General features: G+C 38.5%; 1 protein-coding gene across 1 annotated transcript in view; it reads right to left on the bottom strand.

The window, feature by feature from the left end:
* The window catches only part of LOC140230583 (uncharacterized), a 90,062-nt gene extending 75,537 nt beyond the window's left edge, over positions 1–14,525 (bottom strand). Inside the window, exon 1 of the mRNA XM_072310725.1 lies at positions 14,339–14,525. Within this exon, the coding sequence (XP_072166826.1) occupies positions 14,339–14,525 (187 nt within the window). The remainder of the gene's footprint in view (positions 1–14,338) is intronic.
* Positions 14,526–21,324: the final 6,799 nt, after the last annotated feature.

Below are 21,324 nucleotides of genomic sequence, written 5' to 3'. Positions count from 1 at the left end.
GCTGGCCAATGAGTCATGTCAATATAGAAATCAGAGTGGTAAAACATTTTTTTTTTTTTTTGTCAATAAGGATACGTAAAAAAAAAAAAAACTTTCAAAAACGTCAAGCTGTTGCAAATTTAGTACCAGTTAGTCGGTGCGTTGCATGCATTGTCGGCACTAAAGTTATTTCATCAAACACAAGATATTAAACAATTAAAGAACCATCGCAAACATTATACCGTTCGAGCCTTACGTAGACGATAGTGTTGTTTTATCAAATTCGGTAACGGGCTCTTACAGCTATTAAGATAAACGTTTCTGCTTTTCATTATTTCATTAAGGTAAAGAGAAAGCTCTTCTGTAAAAGGTCACGTTCATTAGTCCGATGTGCTTGCTCAACCCTATAGCCATACCACATCATGGAAGACCTTTCTTGTTACGCTGTCGCAACCGTAATAGTACGTCGTATTTTCAAAAACAAAGTTTGTTATGGCAGTAACGAGCATCTTTAATGACAATTACTTTGCTTTCTTATCTTTTGTTTGAACGTTACTTTGATTTTATACAACTTTGTACAAGTAACTTGCATGGCACATGTGCGACTTTGATCTTCTAGAGTTTTCTCCAAATATGTTTTGAGATGAATAAGAGTTTGTAAATGTGACCAATCACCACGAAAGATTGATATTGCCATTAGATCGAGAATATGCTACTTTCACCTCGGTTTTTTTTTTTTTTTTGATACTGTCCTGTCTCCACTGTTGTTATTTTTTGGCCAAAAATTCTCCCAGAAAACGTAAAAATTTGCCAAATTAATGAATACCGTTAAAAAATGCACTTCAGATATTCATAAGCTGACATTCAATTCATCGAAACTATTAAAAAAAAAGATATTTTTCTTAAAGCGTATATAATGTGGTCTGAGCATATTCTTCCTAACTACCTATCCTAAATGCATTTTATTATTTTTTTCATTGGTAGTGCAAGTGGATTATATTAGGTTCTAGATATGGTGCAGCTAGATATGTCTGCAATATATATATATATATATATATATATATATATATATATATATATATATATATATATATACATATATATATATATATATATATATGTATATATGTATATACATATTGTGTATATCATGTATTACGATGTTGGTCAATTCAAAGCACCAAACATGTTTTAAATTCAAAACATTCTTAGATATTATTTTTTATTTTAACATGATGTGAAAAAACACACTAATAGAACTTCTTTTCTTGTTTTTCTCTTCTTTTCGATATTTGCGCGTTAATATGTATATTTTCACATATAGGTAAGCTATAGTTGTAACTGGAATTTGTATTGCAAAGTATTTACGCACACGCACGCACACACATGGTAATGATAGTGATAGTTAAAATGTGTATTTGTGTTTGTGCATATGAATGTGCTGTGTAATATGCCTGTCTGTCTATATGCCAATTTCGTCTGATCTCTCCCCTTTCAATATTGGTGGAAAAAAGTGTGTCCTCCCGACAGCAAAAACACCAATAACAAAGACGCCAAAAATATCGAAATCGACGGCATGAGAAGAAATAATCATAAAATTGTTCAATTGCAGGGAGTGACGTAAGATGACGTCAGACAACGAGAATCTCATATCTCAGAGTGAACGCAAGTTGCCGAAAGTGAGGTGGTGAGAGATATCCCTGAAAAGAAGATGAAAAAAAACCCCCAAAAAACAAACGTGTGTGTGTTGCGAAGTGTGCGAATATCAAAACATTTGTGCATGGACATTACACACACACACACACACACACACACACACACACACACACACACACACACACACACACACACACACACACTCACACAAGCGCGTTCTATTCAAAAATATAAGTGACAGTGCAGACTGTGCATTAGGGCTGGGCTGGCTTCTCGATTTTACAATCAGTTTACAATCACGGAAACAAAATTGGTAGATTCCGGGGGCTTCTTTGACTGTCATCTATTTAATTTTCTGTGTATACTCCAGCTGATGTTGTCAAACGATCAAGCATCTTTTTCTTACAAATGTTAGCTCAAAATTGCTGTGGTACAATTCGTGTGGTGTGTATGTGATATCGCAGTCATAACATGTGTCTGTCTTCAATAGATATCTTTTTTTTTATTATTTGTCAATCTTTTGTTTTTCTTTCTTTTTCATCTATGGAATATAGAAATTAATTCATTACAAGATAATACATATTCCATTACCACAACATAAATTCCTCATTTTCAATATTACGAAAGAATAAGAAAGAATATTGCATATTAAAAAAAAGGGGGAAATAAAAGGGAACGGGAAAATAACAAACGCATCAACGCAAAAAAAGAGCAAAGGCAACCCCACGCAACCCCATATCCGGTGAACCCGATAACATTGTTCTTTCCTCAAATGCTTAAATCACAAAGCTACAGTGCTGATACTGCCAGGGAAGTAGTAATTATGGGTGTGTAAGAAGGAAGAAAAAACATACAAACAACAACAACAACAACAACAACAACAAAATACACACACATACAATTACATCCTACCGCCTGCCAAACAAAACAATCGGAAAAATTCAGTAAAATAAAATTACCAACCATTATGAAAGAGCGTCTTAGGCAGACTTGTTCAATGTAAAATAATAGTTAGAATACACAAGAAATCAAATGAAAATATATACATATAATATTTGCTCTTTAAACTACATAAAATTAAAGATGAGAATAATGTTATTATCTAGAACAAGGGGACAAAATATTTTCATACAGAATACAATTTCAGTTGTTACTACATCATTAGACATTCACGTATATTATTTTTCACTTTCATTTTATATACATAAATATAGAAAATTCATTTTTTCTTTATGAAGAGCTTGCTTTAAAAATTCATTAAAAAATGATGGATTTTTTGTCACCTTTTGGAAGCAAGCTCTTCAAATACAGATATATACATTTGATTTATTGCATTCAATTTCGACTCCAATCAATTTTTTATCTGTTGATGAAATAGAAGGGGGAGGCAGCGAAAGAGAGAGGGATGGAAGTTATTGAAGTACAGGGTAGTCTAAGATTAAAAGGTACAGATTTTGATGTTACATAATAATAATATTTCTCATTTATGAAGAGCATAACAATCAGCATTAATTATCTATAATGCGCTTGACATGACCAAAAAAAAAAAAAATGATCTTGATGTCTTAACAAGTAGGTTTTCAGAGCCTTCCTAACAAAATCAAGAGAGTATAGATTCCTAATTATAAGAGGTAATGTATTCCAAGTGTGGAAATTGATAAAGTAAAGGACTCATATAGCTATAGCCTATGTTAAAACTGCAATGTTAAAACTGCACAACAAATGCTCTAAAGTATTTCCAGAAACCTGTGCGAAGTTCACTGTCATAGAGCACAAGAATACGGCAAATCTGAGAGAATGAAAATTTAAGTGCTTGTCTGATTACTGACTTTCCTTTCTATCATTCATTTCCTCGATTACTTAGCAGGAAAATCGAACGATCATCACAAACTTCGGTATTACGATATGAATAGAGATTGCGAAAACAGTATCCATTGCTTGAGAAGTGCTCAAGATGAATGCAAGTAATACCTCTTTCTCGAATTTCTCCTCATTGACTGGTGTTGTAACAAAGTAACAATGTCTTTTGACAGACGATTTAATCTGACTCGAAAGACAAAGTAAATGAGGTTACCGTTCATTATTCCGAAGGTTCACTATATAAAAGTTTCGTTATTTCAAAAGTTTGTTATTCCAAGGGTTCGTTATTCCGATAGTGAAAAAAAAGGTTTGTTATTCAGAATTCGAGTGTGACATTTATTTTATTTGTATCTTATTCATTGTCTTCTTTATAAAAGCAGGGTAGTCCCATTCAAGCCGCAAGGCCTGCTTTCCAACGGAGCCCTGCTGACATAAGATTCGTTATTTCAAAGGTTCATTTATCAAAGATTATCAAAGATTTGTTATTCCGAAAACAAAATTTCTATCATGTTCCTGCTGTATATTTCTCAATTCTATTCTTTATCTAAATGCATCTGTTAAGGTCTTGTTTCTATTTACTCATTCTGCCCTCATAGTCAACTTTAACATTCAACAGGATTTCATCCGATACAATTAATCTATACTTCTCATTTCATTTCATTTTATTTCATTTCATTTTATTTCATTTCCGGCCAAAGCTTATGATATGACAATTGCATGTAAACAAATTAAATACAATGTAACTTGTGCATATCCAAATGAAATCTAAATACACGTCATTTGTTTACATGAAACAATAAACATACTTTAGTTGAAGAGATTCAGGGACAAAATGTGACTGAATCATAACAAAGAAAAGGTTGGAAATGGAGGGGACTGCTAAAAAGCCAAGTCTACAGAAATAAACATTCACAATGAGGCTCAGTTATCACATACACCCCAGATGCCTAGTAGATTCGCCTCAAACTATTTCACTCAACAGTATGCAAAGCATTTGATATTCCCCCCCCCACAAATAAGTAACTTTGTTTGTAGTCCATGCTAAATAAAGCCGTGACAATTGTTATTTTCTTCATTCTCCTTGTTTGCCTTTCTTCAGTTGTTTGTAGTTTAGAGGTAAAACTCTGTTGCTTTGATTCATTCAAAGAAAATGTATCGTGTGAGCAATTCAACTTTGTCGTTCATCGAGTAAGGCAAGGGCGCACTGCCTCTGAAGCAATAATGCACAGTGCTTGCTTTATATCGTGTTCGGTAGATTTGCCACGGACGTAATGTGACTAGCATTGGTGCATGCAGACAATAAAGTTCGCCGTCAATTCTATTTGCGCGCCCTTTCTTTTACTGCTCATGTGAATGAATGAATTGATGGACCGCATAGCGTAGCAAAAGTCACCCATTTAAGGGTCTCAAAGCTCGCTACTTCTTTAACATGGGTTCCGTGATCTCCTTTCAGAGCCATAGGTGAACTGCGGTGGAATACATTAAAACAGCAACTTACTTCTTCGATAGTGAATGCTCATAATTACGAAGCGTGCATCGTATCGGCGACAAGGTAACGACTATGCTTTTGAACAAATTATTAAACGCATTTCAGTTGTTGTTACCCCCAATAGATATGTCAAAGAAAATGACTACAATTTGTTCTTTACCAGCTCCCCCATTAGATACGCAAAATGCACTCACAAAGATCCAGCGAATATCAGTTTACAGTAGTTATGCACCTCAGAGATCAAATGGTAATAACACCTTCAGGAAGGTATTAGCTCTCAAAAGAAATTATTGTTTTATCGTCATGACATAGCATTACACCTAGAAATTCAGTAAAGTCATAAACAGTATGAGAAAAAAAAATCTCCAATAAAAGAGTGAAACCTTTAACAGGATCGTTTTACATTGGCATATTATTCCGTTGTTTCGAGCTTTCAACTATTCTACTGTGATCTGTGAGGTGCAGCTTACTACTAAGATTTCAAGTCGGGGACACTGATCGTAAGGGAGTTCAAAATAAAGAATAGATCGTTTAAATGATATTCTTGTTCGTAATAAAATGCTCATTTGATAAGCTATTCAAAGAGAGAGAGAGAGAGAGAGAGAGAGGTGGAGAGAGATTGTGTATGTGTGTGTGTGTGTGTGTGTGTGTGTGTGTGTGTACGTGTGTACGTGTGTACGTGTGTATGATTCTGCACCTCACTCATTTCTCTACCAAAACGTATTTTTACTATCAAAAGATGTTATTAAAACACATTTGCCTGTTCATGAATTTACACGATGATGTGAACAGATGCGACACATTTTTTTAAGGCAATACCATGTGAGGGAGTCGAAATGAATCACAACTCTTATATCAATGGCTGTACATAAAATCATTTCTAACTTTGAAGATAAAAATGAATGAGAAGCTCTTTCTAACATGTTCTAAAATGCTTGAATAATGAAAGGAAATTATTGAGGAGGTGATAAAAACTTTTAAGTAGTCAGACCACTACTTTTCCTCAATACGTCTGAGTACTAGTTTCTCTTCTACGCGATATAGGAGAACACGGGCCCATGCGTTTCCTTTCGTTTGTTTTTAGTAACATATTAATATTAGCATTATTTTTGGCATTAAATGGTACTTAATGACCAATAAAGGAAGCCCTCTATGTGAGGAGCAGAAAAGTATACTAAAAAAAAAAAAAAACATTGATGCCAAAATGATATCCTTTTGTGGAAGAGACTGTACTGTCAAGCATTATTACAGTAAAAGTTCACTTTTACATAATCTCTTACGTTATCAAGACAGAACAGGGAAGAAGGAGAAGAAGAAGAAGAAGAAGAAGAAGAAGAAGAAAAAGAAGAAGAAGAGACGAATAGAAAAGAGGGAAGAGAGAGAGAGAGAGAGAGAGGGAGGAAGAGAGAGTGAGAAAAAAGAAAGAAGACATATTAAATGAAGCGGAAACTCTGCGTCTTCCCCCTTCCTCCCCCCCCCCCAAAAAAAAAATAATGATAATACATCGTTTCGAATGATGATGATATTACCAGTCCCTAGCATCCATCACTCTGTCATGTGAATTTCTTTCCTCATTTTGACTTTCCCACATTATATATCCCCAGGGCATTAGATATGTGGGGCAAAAATGTGAAGATTTTTTTTTCAGTCTGGATAAGGCATAAGTGAATTTAGATATTGCATGAGAGAGCAACAAGTTGCTACAAAATAATTCCTTCGCTGTACCACCTTAAAAATAAAAATGCGCAGGTGTGATGTTTGACAACATATTCTTCTACACTATATGTAGTCATACAAATAGCTTCCCATGTGTCCGAGTGATTGCATGTAACATCAACTTGGGAAATACTAAATAGTTGGGATTTAGTTTAATTTTTTTTTTTTTTGTCTGATAGAAATCAGAGAGAGGCGTAGCATGATACATGACACTTTAATAGCCAAATAATCGTTCTATTGCAACTTGGTTGTTTCATCAGGTGGAGCGATTGTACATCTTATTTATGTGTGTTTTTCATATGCATTCATAGATGTCTACCTTATCCATGGGAGAAAATAATATGTACGAGCGTTTGTATGCGTATACATATACGCATATGCCGCTGATATGTGCAGACTCTTTTTGAGGGAACTTTTTTTAACACAATATATTAGATTATCAGTAGTTACTTCCAATATTACTAATCTATAAGTTACACCGAATTGCATACGATAGTCTTTCTATTTTCTTTCTCTCTCATTATTATGTCATACAGAACGTCATGAACTTTCAGGTTGTATCCGACACGTTGTATATTTGGTACTGTGACATGTAAATTATCTTACTTGTTTGCAATATAGTTCCATGTGGAAATAGCCTATACCAACAATTTTCCAAGTTTGCCTATATTAAGATCATGAAAAGTGGAAATAAATGTGACCTGAACTAAACTGAAAAGATATAATGATAATGAGGTTGTCAGTGCTTAAGTAAGTATGCGATAAACATTTGTCACAAATGTATACACAAGTAGTTATGTACATGTTTAATGTATCAAGGCTGTATGCATGGTTGTTTTAATGTGTACATTGTATGTACACAGGTAGACCAGAATAATGGAGAACATTCTATATGATATAGATATAGTACATACAGGCTGACCAGATCAGTGGAGAATTTTCTACGTGGTATAAAATGTAGCTACAGTACATGTATGCATGTGACAGGAAATACATTATAGCTCACTCAATCTAGAATGATTCAACCCATTCCAGAATATTCTAGGAAGTGCTGGCTGAGTGAGGCACTGCCCTTGTAGCCCAATGTGATTGGTAGTTAATTTTGGCAATGATGTTATGCACATAGTTAGACAATGACTCATCCAGGATTCCTGGAATTTGGACTTGCTAGTATGTTCAGGTATGTGGCCCCAGGTTGGAGAAAATTACAGAATGTACTAGAAAGGGGTGAATGGATAGTATATAAGCTGGAGAAATTCTGAGGTAGGCAGAGTACCCAACACCTCTGCTCTGAGAGTTACGTCATTTCTGGCTCTGAAGCGACTTATTATAGTCAGTCCTGTGTTACCTGCTGACCTGCTATACAAACTGTGTTTGTGGAGATAAGGCCTGGGAGACATTTTGCCTGCAGAGAATTAATTTGCCTACGTTGGAGATAGACTCCATATTTTAGTGTCAACGGACATTGTTACGGCAAAGCTGTGATGGGCTGGATTCCTTGCTGGACATTATAAAGTGAATCATCATTCAACGCATCAACTGGACGTGGTCGTCATAACGTCTGGATTCTACACGTTTCGCTGTGAACATTATACCGTGGACATCTATCGTGGACTTTACCCTGGATTTATAACGTGGATTATTGCAACCAGTGCCTCTGGAGTTACGTCGGAGGAATCATTCGTCGGTGCATCAAGGATCATTCATCTGTGCATCGAACATCGTATCTGGACATTCTCAAAGGATTATTTGATTTCCAGGGATATTGCATATAATGCGTGTAAGTGATTCCACTATCGATTTATAATTGTTTTTATTGATCATTATTTGTACTGATGTGAAAACCGATTACGAGTCTGTACCCACAATATCACTGTTAATAAACCGCCTGAACATTAGTTGATTGTTTCTTTTGTGCGATCATTCTCAGAGTGATTTTGGTCGTAACACATTTAAAATGTTGTAAATATTTTGTGTACTATGCGGGGAGCTACATCGTTTGATCGCATTCTCCTCAGAAATATGGGTTTGACACTTGCCAACTATGTCAGCTGTATGTGTGATCATGGGAGGTGGGTCTTTGCCCGCACCTTCCTGGTGTGATGGAGTCTAGACTGATAAAGACATCTATTTTTGATGTGCTTTTCTCATTCACCTGGTTCTTTCATGACCTCTGCTGTAACGCATAACAGCATCATGATCGAGACAGCTGGGGTGGTCTTTACGTTGATGTCAACACCGTTCAGTTCTTTACTTTACGATACCTTAAAGGTGAATTACCTATTGGAACTTAAGAATCCTAAATCAAACGCCATTTCTATCTGCGATTCATTGGCTGGCACGTCTACAACATCCAGCTCGCTCATCCCACTATCATGACAAACATTTGGGAATCAACGTAAATCTTTCACTTATTCTCCATTTTTTTTTTTTTTTTTAGGTGGTAAATTATTTCATTTATATACATTTTCATTTTAACAAAAATAAATATAAATGTACAAAACATACTATGCTAAAATGATGTAACTATTCTGAAAACGTCAAAATATATTATAATCACATAATATGGTAGGTTTTAAAGCAGAGATGCATGATATTTATTAAACAATGTTTGGAGGGGAAGCTAAAAAAATAAGGTTTGTAGTATGCGGTCTCCTACAAGCAATAATTGATAAGCTGCAGAAAAACGATTACAGAGAAACACATGTTGACAACAGATCATAACATTATCTCCATACTGAAACAGGCCCATAACACCATTGGTATTATGAGGTCATCCTTCCACCCAACTTCCCTTGCATCTTCTTGTTTTCTTTTCCTCCTTCATTGCAATCACTCCGCAGTCCCCCACTTCCTCTTCCTCCTCCTCCTTGTTTCCTAACAGTCCATCTAATCCTCCTCCTTCTCCATCCCTTCCTCTTTCTTTCTTTATATCTTTCTCCATACTTTTTCTCTACACTTAGCTCCTATGACATGTATGATTTATTTTCTTTTTATTCTTCCACTTCAAGTCAGCATCTCATAATCACTGCTCTATTCTCAATCTTCCTCTTAATCTTTCTCCTTCTTGTCCTCCTCTAGCTCATCTTTATCATTATCTTCCACTTGCTTCTTCATCTTTTTTCCTCCTTACAATCCTCCTCCTCAAATTCCTTAACCAATGCCGTAATTATCGTGGTTGGGTGTACACTCGTTCAATCAAAATATGGCGCTCTTATTACATACGACCGCGAGAGAAAAAAAAAATAAAACGACACACACACACACACACACACACACACACATGCACACACACTGTTACCATGGTTACAGTGACATTGTCATATTGACAGTCATGGCACAAGGATTATCACTTTATGCAGCTGGAGATAACCTTGTGGCAAATGTCATCACTTTCTCCTCCAACCACTGTCAGTGTAGACCTTTAGGGCACGGAAGGGGGAAATCTCTCACTCGTATCAAGTCAAAAAGGTGAAAATCTTGTCTATACTCGGAGACAAATAAAAAGAAAAATAATCTGAAGGATGGCGACAGACAAGTAATGTGAGAATGGCAATAAGGGAAAATGAGTAACCATGGTAACGGGGAGGGAGGGATATGGAAGTGATGTATGGAGGTCTGATTTGAATGTGAGCGTCGAATTTGAACAATTATCGTGTGTTTTTATCGCCATTGTGTGTGTGTATCAGTTTGCTCAAAATTTGCTTAGAATTTGCTGACATTTCATCTGCATCTTGTGATGCGCCTTGAACAAGGCTAATACCAATAAAGAGGTCCGCAGCAAGTTATCGCTCTCAGATCAAGACATGGCTTCCCAATCGTGGTCTTTTGCAACATTGTTGTGATGGTTTGGGTGCGATCTGCCAGGAATGGAGCGGAACATTTTGATTGTCATGATGTGGTGATTGGGTTGAGTCGTGACAAATTGGGACCTTGTCCGGGAAAATGAACAGACAAGCCGTTTTCTTTCGCATGTTCCATGCGGATTGTGGTGAGGACTCTCACGTCTGGTTGTACACGTGTGCTGTAAGTACGTAGTGTATAGCGTCGATGGTGTATAGGCTCATGTCGTATCGGGCCTATGTACCTGCTTGCATGTAGGTTCTGTTAGGCCTCATGCGTTTTGGTGAGGACTCTCACGTTTGGCTGTACACGTTTGTTTTTAGTATGTAGACAAGTGTATAGCGTCGATGACAGGCTTATGTATTGGGCCTGCATTGTTTGCATGTTGGTTTTGACAGGCCACATGCGTTTTGGTGAAGACTCTCACGTTTGGTTGTGCACGTTGTGTATAACATTTATGCTGCGTAGGCTTTGGCAGTCATTGACTGTGTTTGTAGTTTTCAGACTACATTTTGTGTGAAGGCCTAGTGCAGATTTTGGTGAGGATTCTCACGTTTTGGACGTTTGTCGTTTTTGCATGAAGGTCTTCTGTAGACCGATTTGGGTGAGGATTCTCACGTTCAGTTGTGTGCGTATATAGTGCATAGCGTGGGTATTGCGCATTGGGCTCGCACGTGTTTTGTAGTCGCAGACGGTCGGTCTAGCGCGTCGTGTGTAGGGCTAGTGCAGTTTGTGAGTGTGCGTATGCTGGATGTGTATGTGTGGGGGCTTGCGTACACATTGGCTACGGGTCACGCCGAATTTTCTGGAAGATTAGCCTCGGTTAAAGGCTTTGATATATTTTCCTTAGTTTGCACAATCGTGCTATGTGGTCGTTTGTAGTGAGTGTGTATACTCATTCTATGTCCTTAGATCACATGCTAATGTGATGCCGTGGTGTTCTGATTGTATGCCTGATTCGAAGGCTTAGGGATTTTGATGTTTTCTGCTTATCGTAGAAAATTTTTGCCTGTTCTGCGCGTGTGACTGGGTTCATGCATACATGTGTACTCATATGCAGTGCATTTCTTTTGTTAAGGCTTTGTAGTTTTGTGAGGATTTGTGACTTCTTGCAAGTTTTGATTTTGATATTCCCACAATGGCTGATGTCGTGCAGAGCTTTGTTGATGAACCCACTCAGGAAGGTTTTAATAACCTGAGGAAGGCAGAACTGGTGGAAGTTGCTCGAATTTTAGAAATCCCGATCAAAACATCGGATCGAAAAGCAGAGATCAAGGACACAATTTCGGAGTTTTTTACCAATACTGGTATTTGGCCTGCCTCTTTGTCAGAGGATGAAGCAGGGACAGATGATGGTGAAATTATCACACCTTTGGTAACCCCTGCAGAAAGTGAATTGAAGAAAATTGAGATCCAGCTTCGGATGAAGCAGCTGGAAGTCGAGGCAAAGAAAATAGAACTCGAAATCAAGTCAATCGATGCAAAATCGAATGAACCTTCTTCCAGCAGTTCAGCAAAGTCATCAAAATTTGATGCATTAAGGCAATCTCAGTTGGTGCCGAAATTTCGTGAAGACCGGGTAGAAGAGTTTTTCCAGCACTTTGAAAAAGTGGCTGTGAGTTTAGAATGGCCCAAGGAAGTGTGGCCGACATTGATACAGAGCTCGCTGGTAGGGAAGGCCCAAGAGGTCTATGCGTCTCTCACTATCCAAGAGTGTTCTGACTATGAGAATTTGAAGAGTTCCGTGTTAAGGGCGTACGAGTTGGTGCCGGAAGCCCACAGGCAACTGTTTCGGAATTATAGGAGAAGGGATGATCAGACATTCGTTGATTTTGTGCAACACAAGCAGACCCATTTTGAACACTGGTTAAGGTCGTCTGGTGTTGATGATTTCCACAAACTGAAAGAGTTGGTGTTGTTAGAGGAGGTGAAGAGGTGTGTTCAGCCAGATCAGCGGCAGTACCTGGAGGAAAGGGAAGTGAATGGTGCCAGGAGAGCTGCTGTCCTCCTTGATGAGTATGTGCTTACCCACAAGGGTACTTTCAAACTTTCTTCAAGCAAGAAAGGAGGCCAGGGTGTGCCAAGAAAAGGAGCTGTTGCTCCAAGCATTCCCAAGCCCGATCTTGATCAAAAGCCGAACAAGGCTTGCTTCTATTGCAAGAAGGATGGACATGTGATGTCAGCTTGCTGGAAGTTGAAGAAGAAGCGAGAAAAAGAGGGGATTAGCAACCCCAAAGCATTGCCAGATGCTTTTGCTATCACTCGCACAGAACATCTGCCATCGTTTGAACGGGTGGCAGAGAATTACAGACCTTTCATATCTTCAGGGTATGTTAGTTTGACGCCTGATAGTGAGCAGGTTCAGGTTCACATTTTGAGGGATACAGGAGCATCACAGAGTCTCCTGTGTGCAAAGACATTGCCATTTTCGGTTGAATCTTCTGTGAATTCGGAAGTGTTTGTGAGGGGAGTTGAAGGTGGGAGTGTCCGAGTGCCTCTTCATAATATCGAATTGAAGAGCGATCTTGTCAGTGGCTCAGTTGTAGTAGGTATTTTGCCTACATTGCCAGTCGAAGGTGTCACCTTATTGCTCGGCAATGATATCGCTGGAGAGAAGGTTTTGCCTCACTTTCTCCCAAGTAAGACACCCGTGGTTGACGAAGCCACAGAGAAATTGGTTCAGGATATGCCTGATGTGTTTCTCTCATGTGCTGTTACCAGGTCAATGGCTCGTGAACTGGAGAAAGAGGAGCAAGAGGATATCTTGGCTGATACTTTCTTCTCTAGACTTGAAGAGTCTAGCAGCAGTGATGATGCACATATGGACCATGGTCAAATGTCAGAGATTTCTCGTCAGAGTCTGGTTGAATTGCAGGGCAAAGACCCTGAAATAGTGCGTCTTGCACAGTCACTTGTACCTGATAGGAGGAAGAGGAGAAGACTCTGTCATGTCAACATGCTAAAGGAGTATGTTGAAAATGTAGAAGAGGCTAATGAAAAGCCTGTTGCTACGGTTGGAATCGGTTGTGAAGTGGATGGTGAAGACAGTGAGAGTGATGATGTGGAAATTCCGCAGTTGATGTTGAAGAATTCTGAGGTGTTAGCAAATCTATCTGACACATTATCTCATCTTCCAGGAGTAGAGAGAGCTCAGGTGATGGATGTAGTCCATGAGTATGAACACCTTTTCAGTGATGTACCAGGTCGTACTAGTGTGGTGGTGCATGATGTTGATGTGGGGGACTCCTCCCCTGTCAAGCAACACCCATATCGTGTGAATCCATTGAAAATGGATGTTCTGAGGAAGGAAGTTCAATACATGCTTGAACATGACCTTATTGAGCCCAGTAAGAGTGGATGGAGTTCTCCCTGTGTGTTGGTTCCAAAGCAGGATGGTTCTTTGCGTTTCTGTACGGATTACAGGTTGCTCAATTCGAAAACAAAGTCAGACTCGTACCCTTTGCCCCGCATCGATGATTGTATTGATCGCGTAGGGAATGCCAAATACGTCAGTAAGTTTGACCTTTTGAAGGGGTACTGGCAGGTTCCCCTCAGTGAAAGAGCGAAAGAACTGTCTGCATTCGTGACTCCTGACGGATTCTTCCAATACAAAGTGATGCCGTTCGGGATGAAGAACGCGCCCGCTACATTCCAGAGACTCATCAACACCGTCACGTCTGGCTTGGTGGGATGCGAGGCGTATCTCGACGACATCATAGTGTACAGCCATACATGGGAGGACCACCTTCTGAGAGTCAGAGCACTGTTTGACCGCTTGACCAGTGCCAACCTTACGGTGAACTTGAGGAAATGTGAGTTCGCCCGAGCAAAAGTCGTGTTCCTGGGTCACATTGTGGGACATGGTTCCGTCAAGCCTGTTGAAGCAAAGGTGGAGACGATCCTGAACTTTCCCCGCCCACAGAGTAAGCGAGAGCTGAGACGATTTCTGGGCATGACTGGCTATTATCGGAAGTTCTGCCATAATTTCGCTGATGCTGCAACACCGCTCACCAACATGTTGCGGAAAGATTCGCAGTTCGAGTGGTCAGATGACTGTCAAGTTGCTTTCAACCGGCTGAAGGCAATGCTAGCGAGTTCTCCGGTTCTTGCAGCGCCGAACTTCGACAAGCAGTTCATTCTTATGGTGGACGCGAGTGACACAGGAGGAGGAGGAGCCCTGATGCAGAAGGACGACAACGGAGTTGACCATCCCGTCGCGTACATGTCCAGAAAATTCAACAAACATCAGCGACGGTACTCCACTGTCGAGAAGGAGACGTTAGCGCTCGTCATGGCTCTTCGTCATTTTGACGTGTACCTGAACACTACAAAGTATCCAGTGCTGGTGTACACAGACCACAATCCGCTTGTGTTCCTGTCGCGAATGAGGAACAAAAATGGACGCCTAACCAGATGGGCGCTAGTGCTACAGGAGTACAACCTCGTGATACAGCACGTACGTGGAAAAGACAATGTCATTGCAGACGCTTTGTCCCGTGGATAAGATAGAAGTACGCATATTTCCACGGATAGGACAAAAGGACACAGATGTGCTTATTATCCATAGATAATAAGACTGGTAATGACTTGGAAACATGAACAATACGAGACAAAAGAAATGTGTTTCCATGCATTTGTAAGAAAATTATATTTCTCATGTTGAAGAAAGAGTGTTATTGATTGCTTTGAAATGATGACACAAACATTGTGTACACTGCTTTAATTTATTCTTTTTGTTCTTGTCTGCAGGGAAAAAGACAGCATGTTTTCCAAATGGTCATGATTTTTGCACCAAAACAGGGCAAAATCATTTCAAGTGATATAGCATGAGTTTTGCTATGTTTTATGCTTTATATGGTGAAGAAAGGGGTTTTCAGTAATACAGCATATTTTGATACAGGGTATAATGTAGACATTGTATTAATTGGAACTGCAAATTAAGTTGCATTGCTGTTTGCAAAAAGCACACACAAGCACACAAAAGCTGTTGTTGCATTTTTTTCAAATGCTTAATCTGCAAGAATTTGTGGCATCACAGAATTGACCAATTATACACATTTTCCATAGCATAGATATCGACTGAGTGAAATTATGACACTATGATATTCATAATGTTGTGAATGTGTAAGGTTCATGAGACCATACAGGTGTACAGACATAACCAGGTTATATTCATGTGATATCTTGTTTCAGAAACAGAGAGAGTATAACAGGTGTTCATAATTGCATTGTTTTGCTATACGCTAGTCACTGTACATGCATTTATTGTCTTGAGGAACAAAGCTTTACGGTATTTGAACAGAAGTGTCAAGAAATTAGAAATGTAGAGATGTTTGTCAGACCAAACAGTTGAGCTGAACGCGTTGTTATGTCAGTTTTCATCAAAGGTCAGATTGCTACAAGCTCACCATGTAAAAATGGTTACTAAGTATAGTGAATGGAAGATTACTTCTGTTATTGGTGACATAATACAACAACAAAACCGTATAAAGTTCAGTATTCAACCTGCATGATTGTCAGTGTATGCAGGTTAATCAGTGATATGTGTAGCGGTTTTTCTCAAGCATATGCACATCAAGCTAAGAGAGAAGTTTGATATGTCCATACTTATGGTATATTGTTTCATGATACAATTACAGTGTATTTTGTTCTGAACCAGCAGCATTTCTTAGATTTCGACTAGGTGTTGAAATGTTTGGCCATTTGATACTCATAAGCATTTCAGGAAAGCTAAAGAGAATACATGTTTCATGATTTATGACCAAGCAAAAAAAAAAAAAAAAAAAAAAAAAAAGAAGAAAAGAAAACAAGGAATGTTGTGGTTGTAAAGTTTTGCGCGTATACGCACATGCTTGTTCCGAGCAGGTAGTGGATCTATATTTAGACTTAGCCTACGCTCAAGAAAGGTTTTGATAAGGCTCATTAAGTCTGAGCTTGTTTATGTGAAGAATCCACTTTAGTGTATGAACACACAACTGTGCATTTTTATGTATCGTGTTTCGGAACATGTTTGTAACGACTGTTTGCAGTTTGACTGGAAAGTTCTTCCATAACTTCCCGTCTTAAGGGGGGAGATGTGATGCGCCTTGAACAAGGCTAATACCAATAAAGAGGTCCGCAGCAAGTTATCGCTCTCAGATCAAGACATGGCTTCCCAATCGTGGTCTTTTGCAACATTGTTGTGATGGTTTGGGTGCGATCTGCCAGGAATGGAGCGGAACATTTTGATTGTCATGATGTGGTGATTGGGTTGAGTCGTGACAATCTAGAGAACGTTTGCACCGACGAACGTCCGGTAATAACGAAAAATTACCTGAAGACATGAGAGATGCCGCACTTTGAAAGAAAAGAGAAAAAATCAAATGCTTTTCGCATTTATTGCTTGTTTGCGTGCAAATTAGAAATGTTACTGAAAAAAGACGTCAACTTGACAGATCAATAATTGTGATATTCAGGACAATACAATAATAATACTTAAAGGACAAGTTCACCTTCATTAACATAAGGATTGAGAGAATGTAGCAATATTAGTAGAACACATCAGTGAAAGTTTGAGGAAAATTTGACAATCGATGCAAAAGTTACGAATTTTAAAAACTTTTGTGTTGGATGAGGAGACTACTAAGGTTCGTGATGTCATATGAGTACAACAGTATAAAGAAAATGTAAAGAAAATTCAACATATTTTCACTTTTTCCGCATAATAAAAGAGCACTTGACTTGCCTCTTTTTAAAGGCAATGGGAATAACCCATCAGTGGCGTATCTACGGGGGGGGGGGGCAAGGGGGGCACGTGCCCCGGGCGCCACTCCTTGGGGGCGCAAAAAAAAAGAAAAAAAAACGAAGAAGAAGAAGAAAAAAAGGAAAAAAAAAAACACGAAGAAGAAGAAAAAAAAAAGAAGAAGAAGAAGAAGAAAAAAAAGAAATGAAAAAAAAAAAAAAAAAAAACTCGCCCGGAAGGGGGGAGGGAGAATGGTGTGTGTGTGTGTGGGGGGGGGGGGCAGAAAACCAAATCAAACAGGATAAAAACAAACATGATGATGACGCGGACAAAATGACAATGTTTATTGTGTTCACACAAAAATTCCATGATCTGTGAGCTGAAATACAAAAATTTTCGGCTCGCTCGCTGCGCTCGCTCGCCAGAATTTATATAAAAAAGAAGGTAAGATCAAAACGTGATGATGACAAAATGACAGTGTCTATTGTGTTCACACATGTCATTTTATATCTAGCAGGCAAAATGTTTCACGGAGCAGCGGCTGCAATTTCTTTCGTTCTGAAGCGATCGCCAATTGGATCAAAATTAGGCGCCAACAAGGGGGGGGGGGCGCAAAAAAGCCCCAAATCAAACAAGATAATAACAAAACGTAATGATGACGCAGAAACATACAAATTTCGGCTCACTCGCTCGTACTAATTTAGAGTATTTTTTCAAGTCCTCAGTCTGTTGGTATAAAACGTTATCTATAAGGTCGTCACTATAATTGTGAGATTTAATAAGCAAAAAAATTACAAGAATTCCATGTTTTGTAAGCTGAAATACAAAAATTTTCCGCTCGCTCGCTGCGCTCGCTCGCCAAAATTTATAAAAAAAAAGATAAGAACAACAAGTGATGATGACGAGGACATATACAAATTTCAGCTCACTCGCGCGCACTAATTTAAGAGTATTTTTTAAAGTCCTCAGTTTTTGGGTATAAATCGTTATCTATAAGGCCTCACTATATCTTGATTAGAATTGTAAGATTTGGTAAGCAAAAAATTACAAGAATTCCATATTTGTAAGCTGAAATACAAAATTTTTTCGGCTCGCTCGCTGCGCTCGCTCGCCAAAATCTATCAAAATTCATTACCCTCAAAAGATCCCTTTTAAGTGCTTGAAAAAGCATCATGTGGACTTACCGTAGTCCCTACCGGGATGGGGATGGGGTTGAACACTTTTTCAAAAATTAGGGGCGCAATTTTCGTGCTTGCCCCGGGCGCAATTTTCGTGCTTGCCCCGGGCGCCGTTTTCCCCAGATACGCCACTGTAACCCATAACATATGTCAGAAACGAGTCAAGGGAAAGTGTACTTTTTTCAAAAGATGAAATTTTGTGAAATTCTCTTTATATTTTCTTTATATTGTTGTACGCATGTGACATCATACACTGCAGTAGTCTTCTCATCCAGCGGTGACTGCACAAAAATTGCAAAAATTCATAACTTTTGAACGGATTGTCCGATTTTCCTCAAACTTTCAATGAAGTGTTCTACTAATATTGCTACATTCTCTCAATCCTTATGTTAATGAAGGTGAACTTGTCCTTTAGACAACGGAACAAGATCAACCGCTGTACGACTGTCACCAAGCAACCAAACATCTGTCAACCGAAGTTTGAGTTTGGTATGTCTTATGATTATCATAATGGGACTGGCAAGTTACAGTCTACAATTGCCTTGAACAGGTCACGTGAAAGTGGAGCATTTTGTTACGTTCGTTTCTGGGCAGTATAGTTAAGTCCTGTTCCGAAATTGGAGAAGATGAATAAGACAAACGATAGCACATTGCAGCGTTGCAGAGTTGTCGCATTACTAGTATAAGCAATGCTAAAGACAGAAGATTGATAAATTCCTGTACGCAAAAGTTCCTGAACAAAAGTTCATAGAGTTCATGACAAGTTGGAGCCCTTTGTTCTCAAAATACGTTAACTATAAAGATATACCAATGTATACCATAAACAGATGAAAACGAATGAAAATATTAAGGAAAGTTCAACCCATAGGTTGCCAAATGGTATTTGAGTGGAGGGAGGGGGGGGGGGGGGGGGGGTGGAGTAACTACCTCAATAACATTTCCAAACTGACCGGGTGGAACATACTGTATATTTTCTCTCCCGCCAGTTCCCATTCATGATAAGACAATGGGAGATCATTATAGGTTGCGCCGCAGACTATTGCCCGTGTCAATGACTTGGCAAACGGAGTTTTCCTGACAAACACATTAATTCCGACGTCTCCTGCCCACCCACAACTGCTCGACACCGAATTGCTCGCCGTTACATCCATCCGAATACGCCTTCCTACGACAAAGTCAATTCCTCGATGACGAAATCGATTACCGTCGAGTTTGACGACGCGATCGGGTTACCTGAGAAACGGGGACGCAGCAAACAACTCAAGCTTTCGTTCGCTGTTCGCTCACCCGAGACAAAATCAACCGTTTAAATCAAAACCGAAGTAGTCGTGATGCACTTGTATTTTCAAATCGATATGATCTCGACTCATCCTTGTCTATAGGGAAGGTATCCACTTTCAGTCCGTTACTTTTGTGACGAACAATTGACAATATACGGCTTAGATAAGTAGTTACAACATGAGATGAAGTACTTTTTGATGTTCAGAACAAGAAACAAGCCATGTACAGACATATTGACCCGTATTCACGAAGGTGGAACATATGAAACCATGGTTTAAAGGTAGGGGATACCTTTTACAGAACTCCCAAAATGCAGCAAAACATTTATATGAACCTCAGGGGACTTGTTTAGGCCACTGCTTAGAAATTTGGAAGTCAACAGTTATCTGCAATTTGAATAATGCACAAAACTCAACTACTCAGTAGTTCTGTGTGTCAGCCACACTTAAGCCTTTTTGTTGCAGTGTTCTGTATTTTTTTTTTATCTATAAACACAAATCTAAAAGTATAAGAGCTGATGTAATAACATATAGAGTGTATGGCAAGAATGTATATAGAAATGTTTGTAAGTTTTGATGAACTTTATTCCCAAAATATACATGATGGATACACATGCAGTGCATGGGTCTGCAAAGGTAGCCTAGTAATGTACTGGAATTTACGGTGAGCCCCGAAAAAAAAAATTCAATTCAAAATCTAACGGTCAATAAAAATGTACTAAATGTTACCTTCCACTTTCAATACTTTATGGGAGTTTCTAAAATGATACCCTCTTCAACATACCACTGTGTTTATACAACTCTTCATTTAAGGCATGCAAATGGGATTCCCTACCTTTAAGATTCAAGCTTCTGCGTTGGAATCTTAGTCTTGAATTGTGTCCCCTCTGTACTTTGTGTTTTTCTCTCGACGCTTGTGTAATTATCAGGCTTGACAGCAAACTTCAACAAAGTGAATTACTCTTTGTGAACTCTAACAACATTCGCAGACAAAAAGACTTAACAGACTGACCAATTCAATGAAATTAAATTCAATGCAATTATAGTTTATCTCCATTCAACACAAGGCTAAAACAAAATAAAAGGTTTTCATTTCATAATTCATATGGCTTGTACTGGAGTAACAATTTGTCAGAGATACCATGGCTACAATGCCTTGCGTACAATTTGACACGCAAGGCCTATATTATTACAAAATGTACGTACAAACGTCTGATGTGAGAAAGACCTCATATTTTACAAGGTGGACAGGAAAGTAAATGATCATGATAATGGAAAAGAAAAATCCACTGAAAAACAGAAAAACAAAGCTTACTGTAAAACATGGATACAATCACAATTATGTAAATGAAATGACATTTAAACTTTATGTATGGCCTACGGCTATATAGAGAATAATCCTGACATTCAATTCAGTTAAAAACATGTTGAAAACGGTGTCTAAAAGTACCTTATCTTTTATATGTCATCAACATTACGCCATAGACATTATACATTGAACAGTATGTTCCCTGTGTAGAAATGCAGTATCGATTAAACTGCATACACACATTTTCAACTACTATCTTGTGTTTGTCCCGCTTAAGTTCTAACGCCCCTTCC

This window comes from Diadema setosum, chromosome 7, assembly GCF_964275005.1.
Source record: "Diadema setosum chromosome 7, eeDiaSeto1, whole genome shotgun sequence".
NCBI lineage: Eukaryota > Metazoa > Echinodermata > Echinoidea > Diadematoida > Diadematidae > Diadema > Diadema setosum.
This window is presented reverse-complemented; position numbering and strand designations above follow the sequence as displayed.